Source organism: Chelonoidis abingdonii, chromosome 9 (genome assembly GCF_003597395.2).
Source record: "Chelonoidis abingdonii isolate Lonesome George chromosome 9, CheloAbing_2.0, whole genome shotgun sequence".
Classification (NCBI taxonomy): domain Eukaryota; kingdom Metazoa; phylum Chordata; order Testudines; family Testudinidae; genus Chelonoidis; species Chelonoidis abingdonii.
This window is the reverse complement of record NC_133777.1, coordinates 42884282-42909401: the sequence shown is the minus strand read 5'-3', so window position 1 is coordinate 42909401 and position 25120 is coordinate 42884282. Positions and strand designations below refer to the sequence as shown.

Genomic DNA, 25120 nt, shown 5'->3' with positions numbered 1-25120 from the left:
CTTTGAAAAATCCGGTTTCCTGATTGGTCCTCTGGTCAGGTGTTTGGTTCCCTTTGTTAACCCTTTACAGGTAAAAGAAACATTAACCCTTAGCTATCTGTTTATGACAAGCCTGTCAAAGGTCCTGGTTTTAAGTCATTCTTGCTAGTAGGCTATAAATAACCCCCGGGGGATGCCAGCAGAGCTGCTTTCCCCTGGACTTGTGTCAGTCACCTGGTAGCAGATTAAGGACTATGTGAGCCAATCACTAGATGACCCTCACCTGGGCCAAGGCCTAAAGAAATGGCCACACAAAAATACTGCAGGCAGACGTCACATCAAAGCTCATTCTTGCTCCTCGTGACAAACACCTCACCCTGAGCCTGCCATTCGCTCGGCACTAAGAGGGTCCTGTTAGGACAGTGCGGGCCCTGGCCTGAAGTAAACTGTGCCTGGGAAAGAGTACGGAGAGTGTTGGAAACAGCCTTAAAGGGTAAGTCTACCCTGAACTGAGAGGGGTTTAAAAGACAAGGAGCTTGAGTTTTAGTGTTGCAGCATCAGGTGCTGCTATAGTGCCCATTGCCATGCTGTGGAAGTGCTGGATCGCTAGGTCATAAGCTGTTTTCTGTCAGCATTGGGCTCTAGCGTCTTCTGCCCATGGCCAGCTTTAGGAAGTGCAGGGCCCGATTCAAATAGTTTTGACGGGGCCTGGCAGGGATGACTCACCTGGTGGTGCTCTGGGTCTTCCATGGCACTGAAGGACCCGCCGCCGAAGTGCCACCAAAGACCTGGAGCACTGCCAGGTGAGTAAAAATTAAAAAGGCGCCTAAGTTAGGCCCTCTTCTTTAGGGCGTGGGGCCCTCTTAGGCATGGGGCCTGAATTGGGGGGATCGGCCTAAAGCCGGACCTGCTTCCGCCAGCTGGGCTCGAAGGGCAGCCCCAGGAATCAATTCTCCCCCATTCTGTTATCCCTGCACAGAATCAGCGAGGGCAGCAGCACAGATGGGGAAAAGAGTCCTGGGTTAACTACAACGAACTGGGAAGGAAAAGCCCAAGTCGCTCTTGAGCCTGTCCAAGGCAGGGTCTGCCAGCCACACGAATTGTGCCATGGAGGCATGCTGTGGCGGGTGGCATGAGAAATCATCTGCTGATGTGAGTAACGTAGCAGCCTTGCTGGGGGTGGGAGGGCAAAACCTCCTGCTGGTCCTTCCCCGCTTTCCTGTGTCCCATCCTCTGGTGGGCTAGTGAGGAGGTCCGGACGGTGCTGAGCCCCTGGGGGAGGTGGTGGCATGGGAGTTGCTGCTACTGATGGGAGATGCTGCAGCCAGTTGAGAGCTCAGACCAAAGAGATGGGAGGCTCAGCTGCTGAGGCAGGCAACCTCTGGCTGATGAGAACCTGTAGCCACAAGTCCTCAGTCAGGGCCAGAATCTGCCCAGGTAGCTGAACAGAGACGCAAGTTTGTCTTCTTGGGGCCCAGGAGCAACTTCTGTGGGGAGGCTTAGTTCGGGGTTCCTGCAGCACAGCTCCGGCCCGGCTCACTGCCACGAGGTGGCTGTTACAAGGATTGGGACATCTGCGTGGCTCACAGGAGCAGTGCTGGCAGGCACATCCCACGCGATGGTGCAGCTGATTTCAGCACTGCCCAGGCCAGGCTCTGCCTTGTGTGACACAGAAGCTGCAGCAAAACCCTAGCAGGAAAACATGGCCCAGAAGCTGGGAGTTGAGTCCCTTAATGTGGGACCAGTTTCCTCTCCCTTTGGGTTCCCACTGTCAGCGAGGGCAGATGGGAACGGGATCCACACTGAACTTCGTAACAAAGGCTGGGCCAGAGGCTGGTTGGGGCAGGGGAGGTGAGATAAGGGGCCATACTAGGCGCCAGAGGCATGGTCTGGGGGGGGCGGGGGTATGGGGAGGCAGGGCCAGATGGGGCAGGAGATGCAAGGCTGGGATGAGGGGTGGGGATGGAGCAGCAGAGGCAATGACATGTGGGGTGGGGGGAGGAGGCAGGGCCAGATGGGGCAGGAGAAGCAGGGCTGGGGTAGGGTGTGGGGATGGAGCAGCAGAGGCAGGGCCAGAGGGCTGTACTAAGCGGGCAGTGAGTGCTGCAGCAAGGGCAGAGTTTGCAACCTGCTGATTTCAGCTATCGTTCTGCTGAGTGGCCAGCCGGCTCTAGCTCTTTGACCCAGTGCCATGGGGAAGGAGGGGGAGGAGCTCACTGAGTCCGAGACTCAGCCCCTGCAGGGGAGCTAATGATGTCAGCCTGTGTCGCATGCAGTGGCCGGCTGTGGGGGTGGGGGACAACCACAGCCTTCCTCTTCTGGAGCGGCTCCCAACCCAGCCCAAGGCTCCCATTGTACCGCTGTGAAAAGAACAGCACTAGCAGCAACCCTGAGGCTGAGCCCAGCCCAGCCTGGGGTGAATGCACTCTGCCCACTGCACCCAACTAGCAGAGCTGCTCAGACCCGGCTTTGCAGAGGGACAGCCCAGATGGAGGGGAGCAGGACCCTGCTTGCCCAGCCACCCTCTCCTAAACTGCCGAGAGTGACACTGGGGACTGATCTGGGATGGAGGCTAATCCCTCCCTCTCTACCACAGCCTCACGGGGCAGCCCCCAGGAAGATCTCTGCACAGACAGCACCAGGCCCCGAGGCATGCCCATGCTCCAGACTTGGGGACTGGCAGGGGAGGCACTGGTGTCCACCCATGCTGGCATTAGTCTGTCGCTTGGCAGCAGCGAGGGGCATTTGTCTTCCCACCAAACTGGAGGCCTGAGCCCACAAGACATAACACAGGCCTGGCTGAGCCTTCCGTCTCCTCCCAGAGCTCTGTATTAATCCATAGCAACCCAGGAAGCCTTTGGCCAAATGCCTTGTTCTGCAGAGCGTGCACTGAAGTGCACCTAGGGCATTCAGGGGCCAGACTGACCCTGCCAGCCTCACAGCCAGGCACCTCCCCCAGCTCAATGCATGCTGTGTTATCTGGCCCGTCTACTAGGTTCCAGCCCCCTATTCGCGGTCCAGCCCTTTGCCACGTGTGAGCCGCTGGGTGCAGTGTCTGACATACCCCCATCACACGCTGTTTCAATTGCTGCGATTACAGCTCCTGACCAACCCCATCGCTCACATGACATCCCTCTTGGTGTGCACCAGGTCAGCTATTGTTCCCACTTGGGAGCTGTTCCATTCTCCCACGGAGAGACATCAGCCCAGAATCACTTTGCCTGGCCATTTTGAAGCCTTAGCTCCACTCCCATCTTCTGGTGCTGACCAGTTCTCGGTGACTTTTGCAACAGCTTTGTCAGGGGGCAGCAAGGTCTGTCTTGGGAAAGGCGTCCCCTAATGCGGGGTGCCTACAAGCAACTCCCTGGGGTTCTGCAGCACTCAGCACTCACGGTGCTAGGCAAAATCAACAGGCACTACAGAGGTTCAGAGAAGCAAGCCACCGCTATCTCAAGTTGGGCACCCAAACATAGGTCCAAGTTCACTAGCCAATGCCCCCAACCCCAAGGCTGACAGTTGACTGAGACACAGTGAGTGATACGGGGCTAGTAACATTTTCCAGCTCACTCCTTATTTGATCTCTGCAGCCAACTGAGATAGGTTCTGAGTGCAGTGTCCTGACTGACCAGGAAGGAATGCTGCTGAGCATGGCTCTTCCCCCACCCCGGAGCTGTGCATACTGATTCCCTCCCTGCCACAGTGAGACAAGTGCAGTTGCAGAGGAGCAGCCTTTTGTTGCTCCGCATTCTGTGCCTCTGTTCAAAGTTTGCATGGAAAACTCCTGTCCTTATAGCCTGCCCCGCCCTATGCATCAGCAGGGAAATGCACCACTGCTTGCATCATGTGTTGCAGGGCACCTGACCCACAGGGAAGAGACGGTGTATTTGCTTTAGGAGTACTCTGAAAGCAGCTAGATAACTGCAGAGGCAGAACAAAGGGTGGCTGAGTGCCAGGGGTGAGAGTCCAAGCACAGACCTTCGGTCAAATTCAGACGTGTAAGAGGGCACAGCTCCCACTGACTTCACTGGGCCTGGGCCTGCTCCTAACAGGGCTGGATGTGGCCCCATTGGCACTGAAGTGAAGGATGGGCCAGCAGACTGTAGGCCGTGGATTTCAAGTCTCATTCTCCCTGAGCGTGTCTTTTCCTGCCCCAGCTGAGGGGCTAGGAACCACAGCCAAACTCACTTTCCTGAGCATGCCGGCTGGCTGCTGAAGTGTTGCTATGCTGCTGCCTTGGCAGGGGCTCACATGCTGATGTCCCCAGCGCTACAGGGAGACACAGCAGGGCTCTTGTTCTTTGGTTTAGCATCGTGCTGGCTGCCTGCTCCTGGGATGATGGAGTGGGACTTGGCTGCGGCTCTTCCTTGCACTGGCTCCTGTTTGCCTTGCAGGCTATGCTGATTCCCACCCTGTGTTTTCCCTTTCCCAGGTGAGGCAAGGCCAGAACCTCCCCCCAGGGGGATTATAGCCCCAGCTTAGAGCTGGGCTCGTCATGGCCAAACAAACCCACATCTATAGCAGGCCGGATGAAAAGGAAGAGCCTGTGTGATCCCAGGGAGGAGCACAGCACCAGCTAACCTTAACAGCACCCCTCCCCCCCACTAACCTCAGGCCCTGTGACCGCCATGCGGACCCCACAAATCCACCTGCAGCTGTGACTATGAGTGATGCCAACCCAGCCTGAAAACAGACCCAGGAAAAGTCCCCTTCCCTCCCCAACATTACACGACAGAGCCTTGTCTCAGGCTCCTAGCCTCAGCAGTGGTATCTCAACCTTTTGGCTCCACTAAGTCCTTGTTGCCAAACGAGCCTTCAACACCCCAACCCATCCTGGGATTACAGCCTGACGTGCGTCATATGGGGTCTCTCACTGGCCCTGCTCTACTGGGTCTGGGCCTCCCAGCCCCTCACTCCCTTCACTAATGCCCAAATCAGGTGTCAGCAATGGAGGTAAAGCTTGGAGCAATCAGAGATTAGCTAAGTAGAGACACCATGGAGAGCCAGCACAGGCGCACCTGCTCCTTCGGCCTGGGGGGATTTAAGGGGAACCCAGCACTAGAACAACAGGGGTTGCAGGCTGGATTTGAGGGGCACTGGCAGAGCTAGGGGGTGGCCTGGGCTGGAGTAGCCAAGGGCTGCGGGAACTGAAGGGCATCAAGTCTAGAGATGGGGAGCTTGGCCAACTCCTGCCTGTGCTGCGGGTGTCTAGCCAGCACTATTAGCTCCCCAGGGTATTTCAAGTGCCGCTGCTCCCACACAGTGCCTCTCTCTGGGGCTGTGTGTGCACGGATCCTTCCTCTTCCCTCTGGGGACTCCGCTGTTCTGCTCATTTCACTGCAGTGGGGGCTTTTATCAGAAATAAGAAGTGAAAGCGGAATGAGGGGATTCTGCTTTGCCTTTTCCCTGTAGGTCTGAGTGAAAACAGCAGCCGACCGAGATGTCACTTCCCTCTCCTGAGGGGAAGAGACCTGAGTTATGGCGCCAGGCTCGGACACTCACACAGGATGGGATGGAAACCCCTTACATGGATGCAGAACAGCAGGGAAATCCATCCTGTTTGTAGGACCTGCAGTTATTCCTGGGGGAGGAGCAGTAACATGCTCCTTTGGCCTGAGCTCTTGATATAGGATTTCAAGTGTTCCACCACCAGCACTGACGATGGGTGTTTACATGTGTACCGGGGGGGCTGTCCCTGGGCTATCTGTGCACTGGTTGTGGTTCCATGCAGATGCAGAAGATTGCAATGAATAGGCACTATCCCCCCCCCCCCTTCCCTGGGGGAGATTTTATATCAGGAGGAAGGCAACCTATGGCACGTGTGCTAAAGGTGGCACTCAAGTTGATTTTCAGTGCACTCACACTGCCCAGGTCCTGGCCACCAGTCCGGGGGGGCTCTGCATTTTAACTGAATTTTAAATGAAGCTTCTTAAACATTTTAAAACCTTTGTTATTTTACATACAACAATAGTTTAGTTATATATTATAGACATAGAAAGAGACCGTCTGAAAACATTAAACTGTATCACCAGCACGCAAAACCTTAAATCAGAGTGAATAAATGAAGACTCTGCACTCTGAAAAGTTGCCGACCCCTGCTTTATAATTTTCCTTACCCTGTGGCCCAGACTGGAAACCCTCATCTGCCACTTGTGAATGGGGGAAGTAAAAAAGGCCTCTGGCAGGCAGGCACCTGGTACAGTGTAATTGGGGTCCAGGGAGGCACACCTCTGCTAGCCCAGGGACTACTAGCAGGGAAGACCCAGTCCCAGGGTCTGCACTCAGGCTGCCAGCCCTCGCTGGGGTCTGCGCCCCTAGGCCCTCCCTGACCCCATGCCAGGGTTACCGCTGCTGGCCGTATTAAAGCCGGTGACAGGGCAGAGGTGCCTGGCTCCAGCTGGGTGATGTGGAGACCCGGTGCCAGGCTAACCGTGGGGCAGGGCGCCCACTCCCCTATGGTGTGGCCCCTGGGTGCCAGGCCCCAGGGTCTCTCAGGGGTTGGGCACGGGGGGCAGCCGGGAGCGGGGGGTGGCACTCCGGGGGGGCAGTCCCCAGCGGGGCTCGACGCGTGCTCCGGGCAGGTGGTGGTGGTGGGCCCGCTGGGAGCGGGGGGGAGGCCCTCCGGGGGGCAGTCCCCAGGGGGGCTGGACGCGTGCTCCGGGCTGGCGAGGGGAGGGGGGCGGCCGGGAGCGGGAGGGGGCACTCCGGGGGGCAGTCCCAGGGGGGCTCGACGCGTGCTNTAGCCAAGAAGGCAGGCAGCATTTCTTGGAAAACAAATTTCTGTGAAACTGCACTTTGTGGGAAATGTGTAGAACTTGCTCCTGAAAACATGCCGAGTATGGGGACAGTATAAGACTGAGAGTGATAGCATCACCATGCAGGTGAATAGGGCTGCACTATCTTTCAAGGACATTGTCTCAAAATGCCTCAAAACAATAGCTCTGTGGAACATTTTTTTTATGAAGTCCCCTCCAACACATCATAATTGGCTATTTTATTTCTATCTTTTACACAATTCAGAGCCCAGGATCTAAAGAAAAAAACCAACAGGCTATTTACTGAAGTACCTAAATATTTTGACCTATTTGAATGCTTCATTTTCCTCATCTGTAAAATGGGGATGAAAGGACTTACCTTCCTCACACGGTAGCTGTTAGTGTTCACTAGTTCTGTCTGAACAGTGATTGGAAATATTATGGCGTCGCTGCGGCCCGCGGGCTCCCCCCGCAGGTGCAGAGTCCCGGGGCCGGGCGCAGCCCCTGTCTGCAGCCGGGGCCGGGGGAGCCGAGGGTGGCGCGCTGGGGGGCTGGTGCACAAGGAGCCCGAGGTGGGGCCTGGAGACCCCAGCGCTTCTCCCTTTTAGTGCCCCGGCCCCATTAATGAGTAACAGAAATCCGGGGCCGGGGCTGGCTCCGCCCTGTGGCGCGACCAGCCCGCCCGCCCCTGGCCCAGGGCTCCCCTGGCTCCTGCCGCCGGGGGGGCTTGTGGCAACTTTTCCTTATAACCCGCTTCAGGCTCTGCCCGGGGGGCGGAGGGGGAGGGGCCGCGGGCGCACTAGTGTCTCCCCCCGCCGGGGAGAACAGGCGGCTGGAGCGGGACGAGCCAGGTCAGTAGTTAGCGGCAGCGGCGGCTCTAGGGGTTTTGCTCCCCAAGCAGGGCAGTCCCCGAAGCCTGCAGCCCCCACGAGCTGCGCTGGGGCCGCCCCTGGTTAGCGGTTCCCATCCGGCAGCCCAGACCCGTGCACAGGGAAAGGCTCAGACCCGTGGCTTTTCTCCGCCTCCCCCGGGGGGCCTCCGGGAGCCAGGGGCTGGCCTGCCCCCGGCTGACGCTCGCAGCAGTCTCCAGGACCCCGCTGTCCCAGCTCCTTGGGCTGAGGCCCCTCCGCCCCAGCACGGGGAGAGTTGTGTGTTTGCTGCTCTCCCAGGGTCGGAGTCTGGGGCTCTACAGGAGCCAGGTGCTGCTGGGATACTAACCTCCAGCGCTGCAGCTGGCTGTGGGCTCAGGGGTTGTGGCTTGACCCCCCAGCTCAGCAGCGTGTAAAAGCTACAGGGCTTGGGGCTGGCGTGTGGCATAAGCACAAGTCCCTGTCTGGTTATAAACATGCCAACCCTCTGTAAGGCAGGGAAAGGGTTAAACCCTTCCAATAACTCCTCCACTGCTCATCCCTCTGCATGGGAGGGAAATGGAGCAGGGTGAAGCAAGGCCCGAAGGCGGCCCCTCCCCAAGGCCCTTTTATGGCATCAGTCAGCAGCCGCCAATCATCTCCTCCCTGCTCCTGCCGCACTGATAAGGTGGGAGCCGGTAAAACTCCCTGGCCTGCCTGGCTGATTGGCAGCAGCGTGGCCTGGGCTGGGGACTTGAGTTCACTTTCCCTCTGTTCCTTCCTTCCTTCCTTCCTCCTACAGCCCTAAGCCCGACCTATGGGCTCCCTGCCTTCCCCAGACGAGCAGGCTGCAGAAGCCCCATGTGGTGCCAGCCAACATACTCAACATTTTCCCAACCTGCTGATTCAACAGCCCCTCCCCAGCTAGTGGCTGTCTATCTGCACAGCTGTTAAACATTCCCCCCTTCACTTCCTGCAGCTGGGGAAGGCAAGCGGATCAAACTTCACTACTGCCTGCACTGTCTGGGTCTGCTCTGCTTTGCAGTCCTCTGTGTCCCATCAGCATCAGGCTGAGAGCAGAGGGCAGATGGATGCAGGATCCAGGAATGGTCTCACTAGCGCTGTGTGCAGAGGCAACACCACTCCCCACCTGCTGTTCCCCTGCTTATAAATCCATGGAGCATGCTGGGTGTCCTAGCTACAGCGTTCTTCCCTGCCTGCCCAAGCCCTGTTACGCTGGGTCAGGCTCCCTTCATGTCCCACTTCTGCTGGAGAGAGACAGCCCTGATATGACTGGCAACAGGGTCTGCCTCACTGTGTGTGTGCTTGGCCAGCAGCCCAGCCCTGGGTGTCGACCTAAGGGACTTCCCCTGTCTTGCTCCCAGCATGGGTACAAGCAGGTCACTGTGCCCCTGGCATGCACTAGCATGTCTTCTCATCTGGGCAGCACCAGGAGGCTGGGGGGTCTGTGAGCTGGTCCCAGCTAGTTGTTTGTGAGATTGTTTTGGTTCCCTGATTGGATGAGGAAGGACTGAGGAGCCCCTGGGGCTTAGCCTGTGGGGGGGAGGAGGGAGAGAGAGAGCTGAGGGCCCCCTGCAGGAATTCTAGGAGACGTTGAATGCCCTCCTTTCTGGCTGCCCAGGCCTGGTCTGAAAGTCACTTGCAGGAGATGAGGCTGCTGTGAGCCATCTAGGCTGGGTGCTGGCTGCAATTTGACTTGTGTTGCTGTGGGGCACTGAGTAATTCTGTACTGTTATGGCTGGGGAGGCCATGGCCAGATCCTGCCTCGTTCATTTAATTGTCCTCTTTGCCAGGGCTCTGGTGAGGGATTTTGGGGTCCTATCCAGCCATGTTGGGCAACTGCCTAGCCAGAGACCCAATTCCAGCCCCTTGAGTGGGGGGAGCATGTGCAACCTGCTGCCTGCCGTGTTCGTGTGAGCTGAGTACAACACTAGGAGGAGCGAAACAAATGCTCGAGGGGTGTGAGCATGGTGCAGGCAAACAGTGCTGGGCTCATGAGAACAGCTTTGCTGCATTAGCTTGGCTCTATCCATCACCATGTATCAGATGGACGCATGCACTCACAGTGTGCAACTGTGCAGCTGTTGTCAGATTTCATGTGCTAAGCAGGGTTAAACATGGTCAGCCCTCAGATGGGAGACCTCTAAGCTTCCATGGTATTGATGCTCACTTTGCTGCTGTGTGTGGAGCTATGGGGTGCTGTGCTGCTGGAGGGGCCATAATCCAATGTGAGGCAGTGCTGACAGCTGATCATTAATGATTGCTGGCACTCTTTGACAGGTGGGTGCCAAGCCTGGTGGTCTGGCCCAATTCCTAGCTATGTCCTGGCCATACCCAGCCTCCCTGCAGTGCCAGTTGGCTGCACTTCTTCATGTGCTACCCTACCGTGACTCTGATGTGGCTGTGCATTGCTCAGGCAGAGCATGCTGCACCCTACATGTGATGGTGGCAGCATCTCCTCCATCTCTGCTGTGCAGGGTGCAGTAGAATGGGAGATGCGATGGATTCCTGAGCTCAGGGAGCTGAGCTGTGCTGGCCTGTCAGTTGCATGAGGCCTTTCAGCCAGTTTGCAGATGCTGAGGATGGCAGTGCTGTGCCCTGCAAGGGGGGAGTTTCTGTAGCTGCACTGCTCCCCTCCTAGCTGGAGCCAGAGCCTGCTCTGAACCTTTTGTGACTGTTTGCTTCAGCCTGACACTGGATTGTGCTTACGTAGCTGCAGTGCATTCTGGGAGAGGGAACACAACTGCTTTACTGCTAAGCAAACACTGCAGTTTCACAGCCCTGTGAGCAGCTGCCCCATCCAAGGGCTGCAGGGAAGCAATGTCTCTTCTCCAGTCCGGGCAGCTGGGGAGAGGGGGCTGCAGGTACTGGGAATGGGATGTTCTTATTACATATTTCTGCACTAAGACTGGGGCCTGTCAGGCCTGTTTCACATCTCTTCTGTGCCATTGCAGGTGTTTACGGTGGAGGTGCTGTGCAATGGCCGGAAACATACCATTGAGAAGCGCTACAGCGAGTTCCATGCCCTGCATAAAAGGGTGAGGGCCAGCCGGGCAAGCAGCTGGAATGGGGAGTGGGGGTTAACTCCACGTTACCGTTGCCACCTGCAGTGCTGCACAGCAAACCCCAGGGAACGGATATTTCCACTGCCACAGAGCCCAGCTGCTGCCTTTGAAGAATTCATCCCTGCAAACATGCTGTCTGGCAGCATTTCCTCCACACGTGTTGCCAGATGTTAGTCTTATCTTCCTGTCCATGTTCTGCTCCTCGGGGGTATGCTCGTGGACTGGGCATGTGCCAATTACAAGGGAAGTCGTGTCCCTGCCCACAGCCCTGTGTGACTGAAAGAGGGAGATGGGATAACATGGAGCTCTATGTAGTTCTCTTCCCCACGCTGCACTGTGCCTGGGGCCCATGGCCCTTCAGCTAGCACCAGATTAAGGCCTGGGCAGCATCAGCCTGAGCAGAGGTGTTGTTTACTCACCTTCTGTGGTGTGTTTTTTTTGTTTGTTTTTTTTTGTTTTTTTTTTAAAAAGGGCTTGAAAATATGACAGAGTGCAATTGACATGGTGACGCCTGCCTGAGCCTGCCCCTGTGAGAAGGAGACCTGCGTTATCTCACAGGGGTGTTCATACAAAAACCCCTGGGGGCCTCACCAGCACCACCCTGATAGAGGATCCTGGCAGGGGAGGAATGCTGGGGCCCACCCAAGCAGATGAACTAGCAGCTGAGGTGTAATGTTGGGGAGGTGGGGGCATGCTGCCAGCCCTGCTAGTGCTGGGAGAAGAGACCTTTGCAGCTCCTGAGCGGGCTCAATGCTGCTGTGTCAGAGAAGGGAGGGGTCCTCCTGCCATGGTGGGGTACATGAATCCCCAGAGCAGAGCTTCTAGCCCAGGGCCCCACAGGACCCTGGTGTCCTGTGGCTACAAGCAGCAGGTGGGCTGTGACTCGGTCTGATGGTAACACCATGTTCTGCCCTAGATAAAGAAGATGTGCAAGGTCCCAGATTTCCCCCCTAAGCGAGTCCGCAATTGGATGTCGAAGGTGCAGGAGCAGCGGCGGCAGGGCCTGGAGGTTTACATTCAGGTAGGATGTTTCCCCACAGCCTGCACCTGGGACTCCATTGCTGGGTTTGAGCCTGCTGGAGTGGATTTGGGCTTGCTCCCTTAGAAAGGCCCAAGTGTTCTCTGCTACGGTGTCCCCCCACCATGGGTTGAGGGGCTCCGGCGAGCTGTAACCTGCCCACTCTGTTGCAGGGCGTCCTGTACTACAACAAGGAGCTGCCTAAGGAACTGCTGGACTTCCTGAAGCTCAGGCACTTTCAGCAGGATGCCAAAGCCAGCAGCGTGGAGTAAGTATCTCGAGGCCTGGGGCGCCCGCTGGTGGAAGCCAAAGTCTCCAATGAATTTGGGACATCAGGGAGCTCAAATGATTCCTTGGTGCCCTCCCTGGGCATGGGAGGGGCTGGCGGGGTTAGTGTTCATGTGAGGCATCATTGCCTAGTGGTTGGAGCCACTAGGTTCTAATCCCAGCTCTGCCAGTGACTTGCTAGATGACCCTGGAAAGGTCCCATCCCCTCTCTTGAATGCCACTTCCCCACCTGTGAAATGGGGCTAACTGCTCATGCTCCCCTGAAGGCAAGCTAAGGCTGCCTGACTAGGAGGGACAGTGTGTTACAATGGGGATTTCTTCCTGTTTGCTCAGCCCCTTAGGCTGTGGCCTCTCACCTGTGCAGCAGAGCAGTTCTGTGCCTCTCCAGCAGGCTGTCCTAGCAGCCCTGCCCTGAATGCACCAGCTGCAGCTCTTAGAAGCTATTGAACTTGTGCTTCCCTACCCAGGACAGATTTAAATTGCCGGTGTGCAAACTCAGCCACAGATGAGATGCACCTGGTCCCTGATGTCTCCAAGATTGTATGTCCCTCTCTCAGCTCTGGACACATAGGGGAGGGCAGCACCTGTCCGCTCTCCAATCCCCAAGAGCCTGGGCCCATCACTCCCTTGGCTGTTTTCTTGCAGCTCCCTGTGTGACTTAGTCTGAGGAAAGACAAGTCGCTCTTCTGCCTCCTCCCAGTGCAACAGCTGGGATATTGCTCCAGCTGCAGGGGGCTGATGGCAGGGGTCCCACTTTCTGGCTGAGCTCCTCAAGCTCTGGATGGGGGTCCTAGCTCATGGGCTCACTGCTAGAGCCTACTGCCTGTGCTGGCCTTGTCTCTGCTAGCTGGGTCACCTGCAGGGCAAGGGCACCCCCTGGTGGGTGGCTGCTTCTAGAACAATTCCCCCAACAGCTGCGCTCCCTTGTTCAGTTGGAAGAAACAGCCACTTTCCAAGGCTTTGTCTAGATCCCTGTGGGTAAGGAAATCCCCTGCTGGCTGGGAGAGCAGATATGATGGGGGAAGATGGGCTGCACTAAGGAGCCTCCTTATAGAGCAAAAGGAAACCTGCCCTGGAACTACAGTGCAGGCGCCTGAGGGCCCCACTGGGCACTAGTGAAACTGTGCCCCATGCCCACCCCGATCCAGATGGGCCAGGACCCAGGCACTGGGGAGGCGTGTGGGGGAAGCCTGTCAGACTGCTTTCACTAGCCATTCATGTCACTGCCCCAGAACAGCCAGGTCCTCATCGGCCTCTCTCGTTGCAGCCACGGCTTCCTGCTGTCCCACCGGCCAGTTATGATCTTCCACAAAGACCCGTATGTGCTCCCCTCCTCCACAGGTAAGGCAGGGGCACTGGGGTCCTGGGGCAGGTGATGCAATGGAAATGCTGTGTGCTGGGCTGAGGACATGGATTCCCCTGCTCCTGGGCAGGCTGCTTCCAAAAGCCTCTTCTGAGTGTTTGCTGCTCCCAAAGGGATGCTGGCATCCTGCAAGCTGGTTCCCTTTACTAAGGAGGGGTGTACTGTGAGGTGCTGCCCCCTGCCCATCTTCTCTTCTCTCACATTTGCAGCAAAACTGCCCCTTGGCAGCATATTTGGCTAGTACATGAGGTTTAAACCCTACAACTGCTGCCTGCACAGCAGCCATTTGAGTGTTACCGGGAGCAGAGCAGGACCCACCTGCTTCCCCAAAAGGCACATTTTACAAAACCAAAAGGAACAAAGGTCTCCATGGGGCCTGACCTCTTTTCCTTCTTGTGCAGTCCAGCTGTGCAGCGTGGCATCTTGCCCACGCAAGTGTGTCAGGCAGGAATGGTCTTCAGGAGAAAAAATATTTTTCTAACAACCCCCTGCTCCATCCTCCCCTATAAAGCTGGGAAGAGGGCAAAGGCCCTGGTAAGATGTAAAAACTGCCTACAGCTGCACAGTCCAGAACAATGGGGTTGGGGTTTTAAGGGGAAGTTTTTTGCCAAATTTTGCAGTGGGCAAAGAAGACAATACTCTAGTTCCTGCCATGCAGTACCATAGGCTGCTGTTAGACATGCTCTACTTGTGTGTGAAGTGTTGTCCTGCGGTAACATGCAGCCTAGAACCTGACTCAGCTTGTAAAGGGCTTCTTGGAACCCTTTAGACAAGTTGGGCCAGTGGGGAGCATGGGTGATGGCTGGAATAGGTTAGCTGCAGTTCCATTAGTCCAGCTCCCCCTTCCGAGGGGATCTGATGCCCTGCAGCAGCCCTGTCTTGTCAGCAAAGCTGGAAACAGGAACTGTTGGCAGTTGCTGGGCTGTCACCTTGTTCTAAATCTTAATGTAAGAGAGGGTGGGGAGCTGAATCTGGTATCTGGTCCCCCGTTAACTCAACTCCTGCAGGCTAGAGTGCTGCAGTGGGACTGGCACCCCGCAGGATCTGCTGCTGTAATAGCAGGACTAGGATTAAAACGTCTCCTGCAGGGCTCTGTTCCCAGAGTTTGGTCTAGTTCAGGGGTCTCAAACTCAAATGACAAGGGCAACATGAGGTCTAATGAACTGGCCCAAGGGCTGCATCACTGACACCCTCACTGCCCCCAGCTCTGCCCCCACTCCATCCCTGCACCACTTCTTCCCCTTTCCACCCCCTTCCCCAAAGTCCCCACCCCAGTGCTGCCCCTTCCCTGTCACCACAGTGTGCAGGGAGTTGGTATGTGGGGTGCAAGAGGGATGCAGCAGGGGGTCGGGGTGTGGCAGGGGGCTAAGGGCAGGGAGTTGGGGTGCAGGAGGGGTGTGGGGATCGGCAGGGGGCTAATGGCAGGGAGTTGGGGTGCAGGAGGGGTATGAGCTCCAGCCTGGTGCTCCTTTCCTAGAGTGGCTCTGGGGTGGCAGTGCCGTGCATCAGGGCCAGGGTAGGCTCCTGGCCCCGCACCGCTCCAGGAAGCAACCAGAACCACAGCCCCTGGGAGAGCGGAGGTGGGCACATGGCTCTGCTGCTGCTCCTTTAGGTACCTCCCACGAAGCTCCAATTGGCCACGATTCCCTGTTCCTGGCCAGTGGGAGCTGCGGGGGGTGGTACCTTGAAGCAAGCCAACACAGGAGGCCTCTGCCTCCTATGTGCTGCCAGCCGCTTAAGGGAGTGGCACAGGGCTCGCAGTGCCATAGGGGGCAATCCCACAGGGTTGAATTTGGTCCTGCAGGCTTTAGTTTGCCCACTTCTGGCCTGGAGACAGGCAGAGGGGTGGGGTAGGGGGTGTGTGGGGAGCTTGGTGGGCTGCATGTTTGAGACCCTGGTCTAGTTCCAGTCTTCCTGCTGCCACCAAGAAACAGCTGTACTTTTTAACCCCTTTCCTCTCCTGTTTTGCAGAGCTGCTGCCAGACATAGTTCTGAGTGGTGTGCTGCGAGGCTTCTACAGCCCAGCAAGCTGCTGCTGGGAGAAGGCAGCCCTGAAGTGCTTGGCAGGGTCCCACATGCTTAACCAGCAGGGTTCCTGAGGGTATCCACCACACAGCCATTGCTCAGGCTTCACCAGCACCACTACTGGAGTGGGAGCACTGCTCGGTTGTTCTGTCTAGGGATTGCTCCTGTATCTCAGTGGCTGTGCCTTCCCTGGCATGGGGTGATAGACAAAAGAGGGAGATGCTGCTGAGCCTGGGGGCTGGTGCCTAATGCACATGGAGATTGGGCTGGAAGCACTTTTAGTGAACAGGGCAGCTGTGAGGCCAGACCCTAACTGCTCCAGCAGTGCCATCTTTGGCCACAGCATGTGGAAGTGCTGCAACCTGCACTACGGCTGGGATGGCCAGGCTCCTTGCCAGTGCTTATGGATACCTATAGCTCTGGCTGCAGCTCCATAGAGCCTAGAGGGGGAGGGGGTGGTGTCCCAGACCCCTGCAGAGCCCCATGGGGAAGGATTGGTCTCCTGGAGGCTAAAGGGAGCTGTGCAGATGTGTATAGGAATAAATCATTCAGGTCTGGGTTGGAGATTGCTGCTGCACTGTGTTTATCTGGGACTAGAACCTAGGGCCCATAAACAGTGCGTGACATGCCCTGTTTGGCCTCTCAGCCAAGGGGTGAAAGAAGACAGAAGCCTAATTGCAACCACAGGATGTTCTCATGGACAAGGTACTGGGCAACCACTGGGTCCACTGCCTGTGCTACACCTTAACCAAAGGAGGGATGATGTACTCCCCAGGAGAGAATGAGTGGGTCCTAGGGACTGTGCTGACAGGAGCAGGAAGTGCAGCCCCTGCCAGAGACACCACCCTGCAATAGAGGGGGAGGTGCAGACAGCACGCAGGCCTTGCATGAGGTCCAAAGCAGGTCAGGTGCTTCCAAGGTCCCTGTTCAAACACCTTAGCCACAGTAGTGAGGCATAAAAGAAGCCAAAGGCTGGTTGTTGCCCTGCTCAGCAAGAAGCTATTTATGCAGGGGCTGTGAGCTGTGCCTTCTCAGAGGCTGGGGACATTCAGGCCCTACAGGACGTCCACTCCAGGCAGTGGTATAAAAAACACACTGATCACATTTATTAGTGCATGTGCTTCTTACAAAAGTGATGGACCCACACCCCCTCTGCTGGCCAGACAGAATGTGTTGGGTCACAGAGAACAGGAAGAGAGGCCAGGCAGGAGGTTGGTGGCAGGGTACAGCTGCTGTTCACCCAGAGGGTAGCTAGATCCAAGGGGCCCTGTGGAGCATCACAGCCCCCAGCCCTTCACAGGCCAGCTCAGCCTGCATGGCCCTGCCCTGGTGTTGGGGCAGGATGGTTTACTCTTTGGCAATGGCAAATGGTTTCTCCACCTCGATGGTGCCACAGTCAGCAATGGTGACATCCTTCAGGGGCTTGTCCCGACTGTCTGTCTTGGTGTTCTCCACCTTCCGCACCACATCCTAGGGGACACCCACAGTGAGGATAGGATGTGCCTACCCACAGGGTCCCCTGACAACCAAAGCTGAGAGGGGTGTTTCCACCCTCTTCTGTTCTCCAGCTTCCCCCACCCCATATCCCCCCAGCATCTCCCCTCCACAAGGTTGGGGTTCTCCTTACCATCCCTTCCAGGATTTTGCCAAACACAACATGCTTGCCATCCAGCCAGGGGGTCTTGACTGTGGTGATGAAGAACTGGGAGCCGTTGGTGTCCTTGCCAGCATTGGCCATGCTAACCCAGCCAGGTCCATAGTGCTTCAGCTTGAAGTTCTCATCAGGGAAACGGTCACCATAGATACTCTTGCCTGGCAATGAGAGAAAAGGAGCAGCTTAGTCATGGGTTCCATGCAGGTCAGCTCCCCCCTGCTGGCACCAAAGGAGCGTATTAGCACATCCAGAGAGGCAGCAACCTGCATCAAGGAGAAGAGACCCCACATTTACCCCCATCATGCAGGGCTCAGTTCCTGTGAGGCTGCTGGGAAGTCCTCCCTCCATCTACAGGAACCAACACACCCTCTGAGAGGGAGGGGAAGTGACACAGATATGGTCAGGGAGCCCCATGCTGGTAGGCGATGCGTGCACTGAGCTGTGGCTGAAAGCAGTGCTGCAGTGGACAGCGCTTTCCAAACACACAAGGATGGGTCCCATTTCATAGACAGCTTCCAGAGCAGGAGCCAGGGAACACCCATCCTCCGCAAGTCACAACACACATCTGCAGTAATGAGCTAGTCTCTGCTTGAACAGCAGTGGCTCAGCTTTAGGAATGAACAAGAGGGAAGGGTCCCAGGCAGAAGCCCTCCTAGTTCCTGTGTAAGGCTCACTGGCTAGGGCTCCCCCAGGGAGACTGAACTGTTAAGGGCATCTAGTGCCCATCCTTTGCCATGTGCCCACCTGGCTGCTAGCGCAAGGATCAGGGTAGGGAGCCAAGATACATTGCACCAAAGGGCTGCTGCTAGAGCTAGCGAGCTGGAGTGATTAAGTGACCCTTGGTGGTGCTTTTTTGTCTGTTTGCTTTCTGTGTGCCTGACTGACTGAAGTTCATAATGTGGTTGGTTTGTCTGCAGGGGCTGAGTGCTGAGCCTAGGCACCTGCTAGGCCAGGCTGGGAGCTCACCTGCCAGCCTTTCATTCCTAATCCTGTGAGTAGTCCTGTCCCTTTGTCAAGGGACCATAAAGGAGAACAGGGAGTTAAAAAGCCAGCTCCTAATCAACCAGAGGAGCTAGTGAACTGCAGTTTTGCAAGGGATTTCTGCCAATAAAACCTCCCTCTCCTCCAAAAAAAAGATGCAAGAGTAAAAACAATGCAGGCAGAAGTCCAACAGCAGAGTCGAGGCTACCCAGTTTGTGGTTTGAGCATGGGCCTGCTAAACCCAGGCTTGTGAGTTCAATCCTCAAGGAGGCCACTTAAGGATCTGGAGCAAAAATCAGTACTTGGTCCTGCTAGTGAAGGCAGGGGGCTGGACTCAATGACCTTTCAAGGTCCCTTCCAGTTCTAGGAGATTAGTATATCTCCAATTATTATTATATATCATAATTGCCTTGTGGGTAGGTGGCACGTGTGCATTTATTGCAAGCAGCTCACGGCCCTTAGAGACAGATTATGGGCACTTGAGCCCAAAGTGGCTGAACTGGAGGAGCTAAGGGAGACCGAGAGGTACCCAGAGGACACTTTCTGGGACCCAGGAGAGCAGCCTCATCATCCAGTCTGACAGCCTTTGTCCTGGCCTTGAAAGTCCTGGGGAAGGAGAACATCAAAGTGGAGCAGAGGGAACCGATCCCATGGTTGGAACCCTCCTTCTATATAATGTCATGTGTTCTCTGAGGATGCCCCTCCAGGGGAGGGGACGCAGTTATTAGGAAGAGACAGTAATAGTAATGGGGGATTCAATCATTAGAAACACAAACAGCTGGACTTGTGATAACCAGGAGAACCACATGGTGAAGTGCCTGCTGGGTGCAAAGGTTGTAGATCTCTCAAGACATCTAGCTAGATTAATATGCAGCGCTGGGGAGGGGCCAGTGGTCATGGTATATATAGATACCAGTGACACAGAGAAGGTAGGACAGAGGTTTTGGAGGCTAAATTTAGGCTGGTAGGTACCTCCGTGGTAGCATCCTCTGAAATGCTTCCAGTTCCATATGCAGGGCCAGTCGCAGGCATAAGTGCAGTGTGTCAATACGGGAATGAGACAATGGTGGAGGGAGGCGGGTTTTAAGTTTTATTAGGGACCGGGGAACCTTTTGGGAAAGGAAGTGGCTACACAGGAAGGATAAGCTCCACCTAGTCCAAAACGGAACAAGACTGTTGGCCAATAAAATTAAAAAGGTTGTAGATGAGTTTAAGTTAAGGACTGGGGGAAAGTCAACGGGCACAGAGGAGCACACGGTTCAGGCAGATATTTTTCTTTGGGGATTCTCTATATCCTAATAAAGAGGAGAGGATAGGAGTTGAGAGAATACAGGTGGGAGCTGAAGAGAGTCAAAAGAAAAGGAGTCCCATTCAGTTACATCACATGAAGGCAGACAACTAAATACTGACTTATTTTTAATATGTGCTTGTACACAAGTGCTAGAAGTCTAAATATTAAGATGGGTGAACTTGAGTGCCTAGCATTAAATGAGGCTTTTGATAGTACAGGCATCACAGAAACTTGGTGGAATGATAATCAATGGGACACGGTAATACCAAGGTACAAAATATATAGGAATGACCAAGTAGGTCATGGTGGGGAAGTGGCACTATATGTAAAAGAAAACAGTCAAATATAGTAATCTTAAATTAATGAAATAGCACCACAGAATCTCTGTGGAGAGAAATTCCATGCTTGAAGAACAACAACAATATAGTAGAGGGATATACTGTCAACCGCCTGACCAGGATGGTGATGGGGAGTGTGAAAGGCTCAGGGAGATTAGAGGCTACAACGAAAGAAAACTCAATAATAAGAGGAGATTTCAACCATCCCCATATTAACGAGGTACACATCCCCTCAGGACAGGATGCAGAAGATAAAATGCTTCTTGGGGCAGCTAGTCCTGGAAGCCACAAGGGGTGAGGCAATTCTTGATTTAGTCCTAAGTGGTGCACAGGATCTGGTCCAAGAGGTGAACATAACTGGACTGCTTGGAAATAGCTACCATAATGTAATTAAATGTAACATCCTTGCAGGGGGGGGAAATATGAAAGAAGCCCACCAAAGTAGCATTTAACTTCAAAAAGGGAAAATACAGAAATACAAGGAAGCTAGTTAAACAGAAATTAAGAGGACCAAGAAACACCACTATGGCAAAGCAGAGTAAAAGAGGTGGTTGAGACAAAAAGGCATCCTTTAAAAATTGGGAGTCAAATCTGACTCAGGAAAATAGGAAGGAGAATAAACTCTGGCAAGACAAGTATAATTAGGCAGGCCAAAAAAGAATTTGAAGAGCAACTAGCAAAAGACAAAAACAGCAAAAATTTTTTTAAGTACATCAGAAGCTGGCAGCTTGGCAAACAATCAGTGGGGCCACTGAATGATCGAAGTGCTAAAGAAGCACTTGTGGAAGGCAAGACTGTTTTAGAGAAGCTAAATTAATTCTTTGCATTGGCCTTCCCTGCAGAGGATGTGAGGGAGATTCCCAAACCTGAGCCACTCTTTCCAGGTGACAAATCTGAGGGACTGTCTCAGAATGAGGTGTCAATAGAGGGGGTTTTGGAACAAACCGATAAACAGTTCTGAAGGAACTCAAAATATAAAACTGCAGAACTACTAACTGTGATAAGTAATGTATCGCTTAAATCAGCTTCTGTACCAGATGACTGGAGGATAAATATGACACCAATTTTGAAAAAAGGCTCCAGAGGCGAGGCCAGTAAGCCTAACTTCAGTACCAGGCAAATTGGCTGAAACTACAGCAAAGAACAGAATTATCAGACACATAGATGAACACAATTTGTTGGGGAAGAGTCAACATGGTTTTTGAAAAGGGAAATTGTGCCTCACCAATCTATTAGAATTCTTTGAGGCGGTCAAACAAACGTGGACAAGGGTGATCAAGTGGACACAGTGTACTCAGACTTTCAAAAAGCCTTTGACAAGGTCCCTCACCAAAGGCTTCTAAGCAAAGTAAGCTGTCATGGGATAAGAAGGAAGGTCCTCTTATGGATCAGCAACTGGTTAAAAGACAGGAAACAAAGGGTAGGAATACATGGTCAGGTTTCACAACGGAGGTAAACAGTAGGGTCCCACAGATTTGTACTGGGACCAGTACTGTTCAAGATATTCATAAACGATCTGGAAAAAGAGGTAAAACAGTGAGGTGGCAAAATTTGCAGACAATACAAAATTACTCAAATGACTGCAAAGAGTTACAAAGGGATCTCACAAAACTGGGTGACTGGGCAACAGAACGGCAGATGAAATTCAGTGTTGATAAATGCAAAGTAATGTACATTGGAAAACATAATCCCTACTAGACACACAAAATGATGGTGTCTAGATTAGCTGTTACCACTCAAGAAAGATCTTGGAGTCATTATGGATGGTTCTCTGAAAACATCTGTTCAATGTGCAGTGACAGTATTAAAAAAAAAAAGTTAGGAACCATTAGGAAAGGGATAGATAATAAGATAGTAAATATCACACTGCCACTATATAAATCGATGGGAAACCCACACCTGGAATACTGCATGTAGTTCTGGTCACCCCATCTCAGAAAAGAGATATTAGCAATGGAGGTGCAGAGGAGGGCAACAAAAATGATCAGGGGATGGATCAGCTTCCATATGAGGAGAGAGAGAAAGCCTGGGACTGTTCAGTTTGGAAAAGAGATGAGTAAGGGGGGATATTATAGAGGTCAATGAAATCATTACTGGTATGGAGAAAGTGAGTAAGGGTTATTTACCCCTTCACATAACACAAGAACCAGGGGTCACCTGATGAAATTAACAGGCAGCAGGTTTAAAACGAACAAAAGGAAGGTATTCACATAAAGCAGAGTCACACTGCGGAACTCGATGCCAGGGGATGTTGTGAAAGGCCAAAAGTATAACTGGGTTCAAAGAGAACTAGGTAAGTTTATGCAGGAAAAGTCCATCAGTGGCTGTTAGCCAAGATCAAGAATACAACTCCATGCTTGGGTTTCCCTAAGCCTCAGATCTGCCAGATGCTGAGACTGGATGACTGGGGATGGATCCATCAATAATTACTTTGTTCTGCGAGTGCCCATTCTCAGTGAGGTGCCCATCCTAACCTGGAGCTCTGCTTACACCAGCTGATGCGAGATGCTTCAGTTCAGGCCTAGCTGCTCACTGGGACATCCTTCTTCACAGAATAGCCAGGAACCCCCTACCAAAGCTGATGCCTGGTAGGGCGGTGTCTGAGCAAGAGCCTGAGTGCTGGGAAATGGCAGGACTCAGGAGAACCCCTCCATAGGCACTGACTTCCCCTCTGCCCGGTGGGTGCTCGACCCTGCCTCTGTCCTGCCCAACCCCCCTTCCATCCGTTCCCCAAAGTCCCTGCCCCCACCCTGCCGTTTCCCACCCCAGCCCTGCCCCCATTCCACTCCTTTCCCCCAAGTCCCTGCCCCTACCCTGCCTCTTCTCCACCTCCTCCCCTGAGCGCACTATGTCCCCCCCTCCCCAAGTTTGTTAGGCTGTGGGGGGTGGGAAGTGCTGGGAGGGAGGGGGAGGAGCAGGGACACAGTGCACGGGGGCGGGGAAAGGAGGCGAGGAGGGGGCAGCTTGGCTGCCGGTGGGTGCAGAACACCCATGGAGTCAGCACCTATGCCTCTAACTCCAGAGTGGCTCTGCAGAGCACTGGGCAAGTGCAGCAGATTCACAGCCGGAGGGAATCCATGAGTAAGGCTCATGGCCTGGAGCACAGGACAGTGGCAGGGTGGCACAATCCCAGCATTACCTCCAGTGCCATCTCCGCGGGTGAAATCTCCTCCCTGGATCATGAAGTCCTTGATCACACGGTGGAACTTGCTGCCCTTGAACCCAAACCCTTTCTGAAACAGAGGAGACAACATGAGGCCAGGGGAGGAGCAAGTGCCTGGGCAATAGCTAAGGGATTGCTCTGCCTCCTCATCACTGCTTCATTGCCTGCCCATGTCCCCAAAGAGTTGCTCCCCCCAGACAGGGCAGGTTGAGCTGGTGGGGGAAGCCAGATCTTCCTCCTGGCTGCAGTCTCAGGCTGCAGTCTAGATTGTTCATTTATGTCTCTTGGCCTCATGGTTGGGAAGAAACCTTTTCAAAGGTGACTGATACTGCAGCACTGCATGCCTGAACCTGAAGCCAGGCTTGAGGGGGAGTCCAGGAACAGCTCAATAGGAGCAGGCTAAGTAGTGATTACCGGGAGAGTAGCAAATTCAGTGCTAAGGCAGGCAATTGGGCAAGGACAGGAGCTGGTTGGGTGAAGGGGAAGAGATGGGAACCTGGGGCAACTTCACATCTTCTCCAATGCACCCCAACTCAGGGTCCCAAGAGCTTTAGCCCCCAGCAAGCCCAGAGGGTAGTGGGACTTGTCTCCAGTCCCAGAGCAAGGCAGAGCTGAGAAGAGTTTAGTACTGCTAGGGGCTGTGGTTTTCAGAAGGGTCAAAAGGAGTTAGACACCCAACTCCCACTGAAAGGCCCCAACCCAGTGCTCACCACGGTGAGTGAGTGATCGGAGCCAAGGGCTCTGCTGGAGAACACTTCCTGGCCCTCAGCAGCAGGGGGGTGAACAAGAATCAGGGCTCCAAGTGCTGGGAGCCAGTGAGGGATCTGTTCTCTCTGCAGTGGGCAGCTGTGCACCGACCCCTCCACCTTACCCATGGAAGAATGGGTGTAGCAAACAGTCTTCTGCATCGCACTCAGAAATCTCAGTCTTGGGCCCCAGGCTTCAGCCTTTTGATAGCCAGTTACATTAAAAAAAAAAAAAAAAAGGGGGACATGCCACACTGCCATTCCCTTGGGATTTGGTTCACAGGCAGCCCAGTAGCAGGAGACCGAGAAGTATCTTGGTGCCTCCTCCAGGCTAGACCATGCTCCCCCACTCACTCCCCACCTTCTCTGGCAGAACTAGAAGAGGATGGGTATCAAAAGTGGGGCTGAAATGCCAGGATGCTGAGCACTGCTGCTAGACCTTTTACAGGTCTTTGTGGCTTGAAACAACACCCCCCTCACATGTATTGTGGATAAACCTGAGGATAATTCTCAGGATCAGCCTGCAAAGGACAACTACCCTCTGAGCCAGCGTCTAGGCAGGTGGCACCCCATATCAAGGAGAAATGGAAGGCCTGCTCAACCAGTGACCATATCCACCCTGTAATTAATATGGATGCTGACAATAAGCACACCTCCTGTGCTGCTGGTACAAGCTCCCTACTGCTCTCCAGCCCTGCACCTGACTTTCTCCCTGCTTCTGGAGGCGGGGGGTGAGAGTACACACACCAGGGCCAACACCAACTTATGCACACTGCAACTCCGGGTGAGTTGGAAAACTGGAGTGAGGGGCATTGCCCAGGGGTCCATTCACCTCTCCGGTGGCCAAGGCAACAAAGTTCTCCACAGTCTTTGGGACTGTCTTCCCAAAAAGGCCAAACACGATCCGGCCAACATCTTCGTCCCCGATCCGCAGATCAAAATACACCTGTGGTACAAGGGAGGCAGCGTTAGCCAGGGATTCCTGTTTCTCCTGCCATGGTGTGGCACTTGGAATACCAAATGAAGCCAGTCAGATGACATCTCCCCACCTGCCAGGCCCAGGCACTGAGCCTATCTGGCTGGCTGGGTTACAGCAGCCCTTGCACATGGGATCCAGCTGCAAGTCATCCCCTGAGCTGTAAATCACCCCAACTCTGAGAAGCAGCATGAGGGGCAGAGGATTAAGCTCAATATTGGGAGGGGTTAGAAAACTCAGAGCTCTTTAGTGTTCATTTGGCTGCACCGTACAGACCTCTTTAAAAAAGCAGGATATTAGCCCTTTCCATGTAGACCATAAGTAACCCCATCAGACCACACTATCTGCCCTTTAGGGCAAGGCCTCTCTCCTTTACTCTAGGGCTATATTCTGAGCTACACACCTTTCTGTTACAGAGACTCATGCACCAGCTGGGTCCTAAGCCAAGTTTGGCAGGGGTTCCTGCCTAGGGAGTCCTATCACATTCCCCCACCCCTGGCCTGGCACTGAGTCAGTGAGATGGCAGCAGGCTGAATGGGCTCAGAGAGAATTTCGCCATCAGAGCCTTCACTTTTGGGGTTCCCACTCCCAGAAGAGCGCTGGCCTCAGCTC

The 25120-nt window shown here is 54.4% G+C and overlaps 3 protein-coding genes across 3 annotated transcripts in view; 2 read left to right on the top strand and 1 right to left on the bottom strand.

The window, feature by feature from the left end:
• Positions 1–25120, top strand: part of SNX1 (sorting nexin 1) — a 160227-nt gene that overhangs the window by 53449 nt on the left and 81658 nt on the right. The gene's annotated exons all lie outside the window — the stretch shown is intronic.
• SNX22 (sorting nexin 22) lies at positions 6806–18148 on the top strand. Its single transcript, XM_075069084.1, has 6 exons — positions 6806–6812; positions 10508–10638; positions 11582–11686; positions 11857–11951; positions 13239–13312; positions 15306–18148. Exons 1-6 carry the CDS (start codon positions 6806–6808, stop codon positions 15431–15433), a joined length of 540 nt encoding a protein of 179 aa, XP_074925185.1. The 3' UTR covers positions 15434–18148.
• On the bottom strand, positions 16442–24449 carry PPIB (peptidylprolyl isomerase B). The gene is made up of 4 exons (XM_032791187.2): positions 24365–24449; positions 22763–22856; positions 16987–17171; positions 16442–16829 (listed from the first exon to the last, which is right to left on the bottom strand). Exons 2-4 carry the CDS (start codon positions 22803–22805, stop codon positions 16707–16709), a joined length of 351 nt encoding a protein of 116 aa, XP_032647078.2. The 5' UTR covers positions 22806–22856; positions 24365–24449; the 3' UTR covers positions 16442–16706.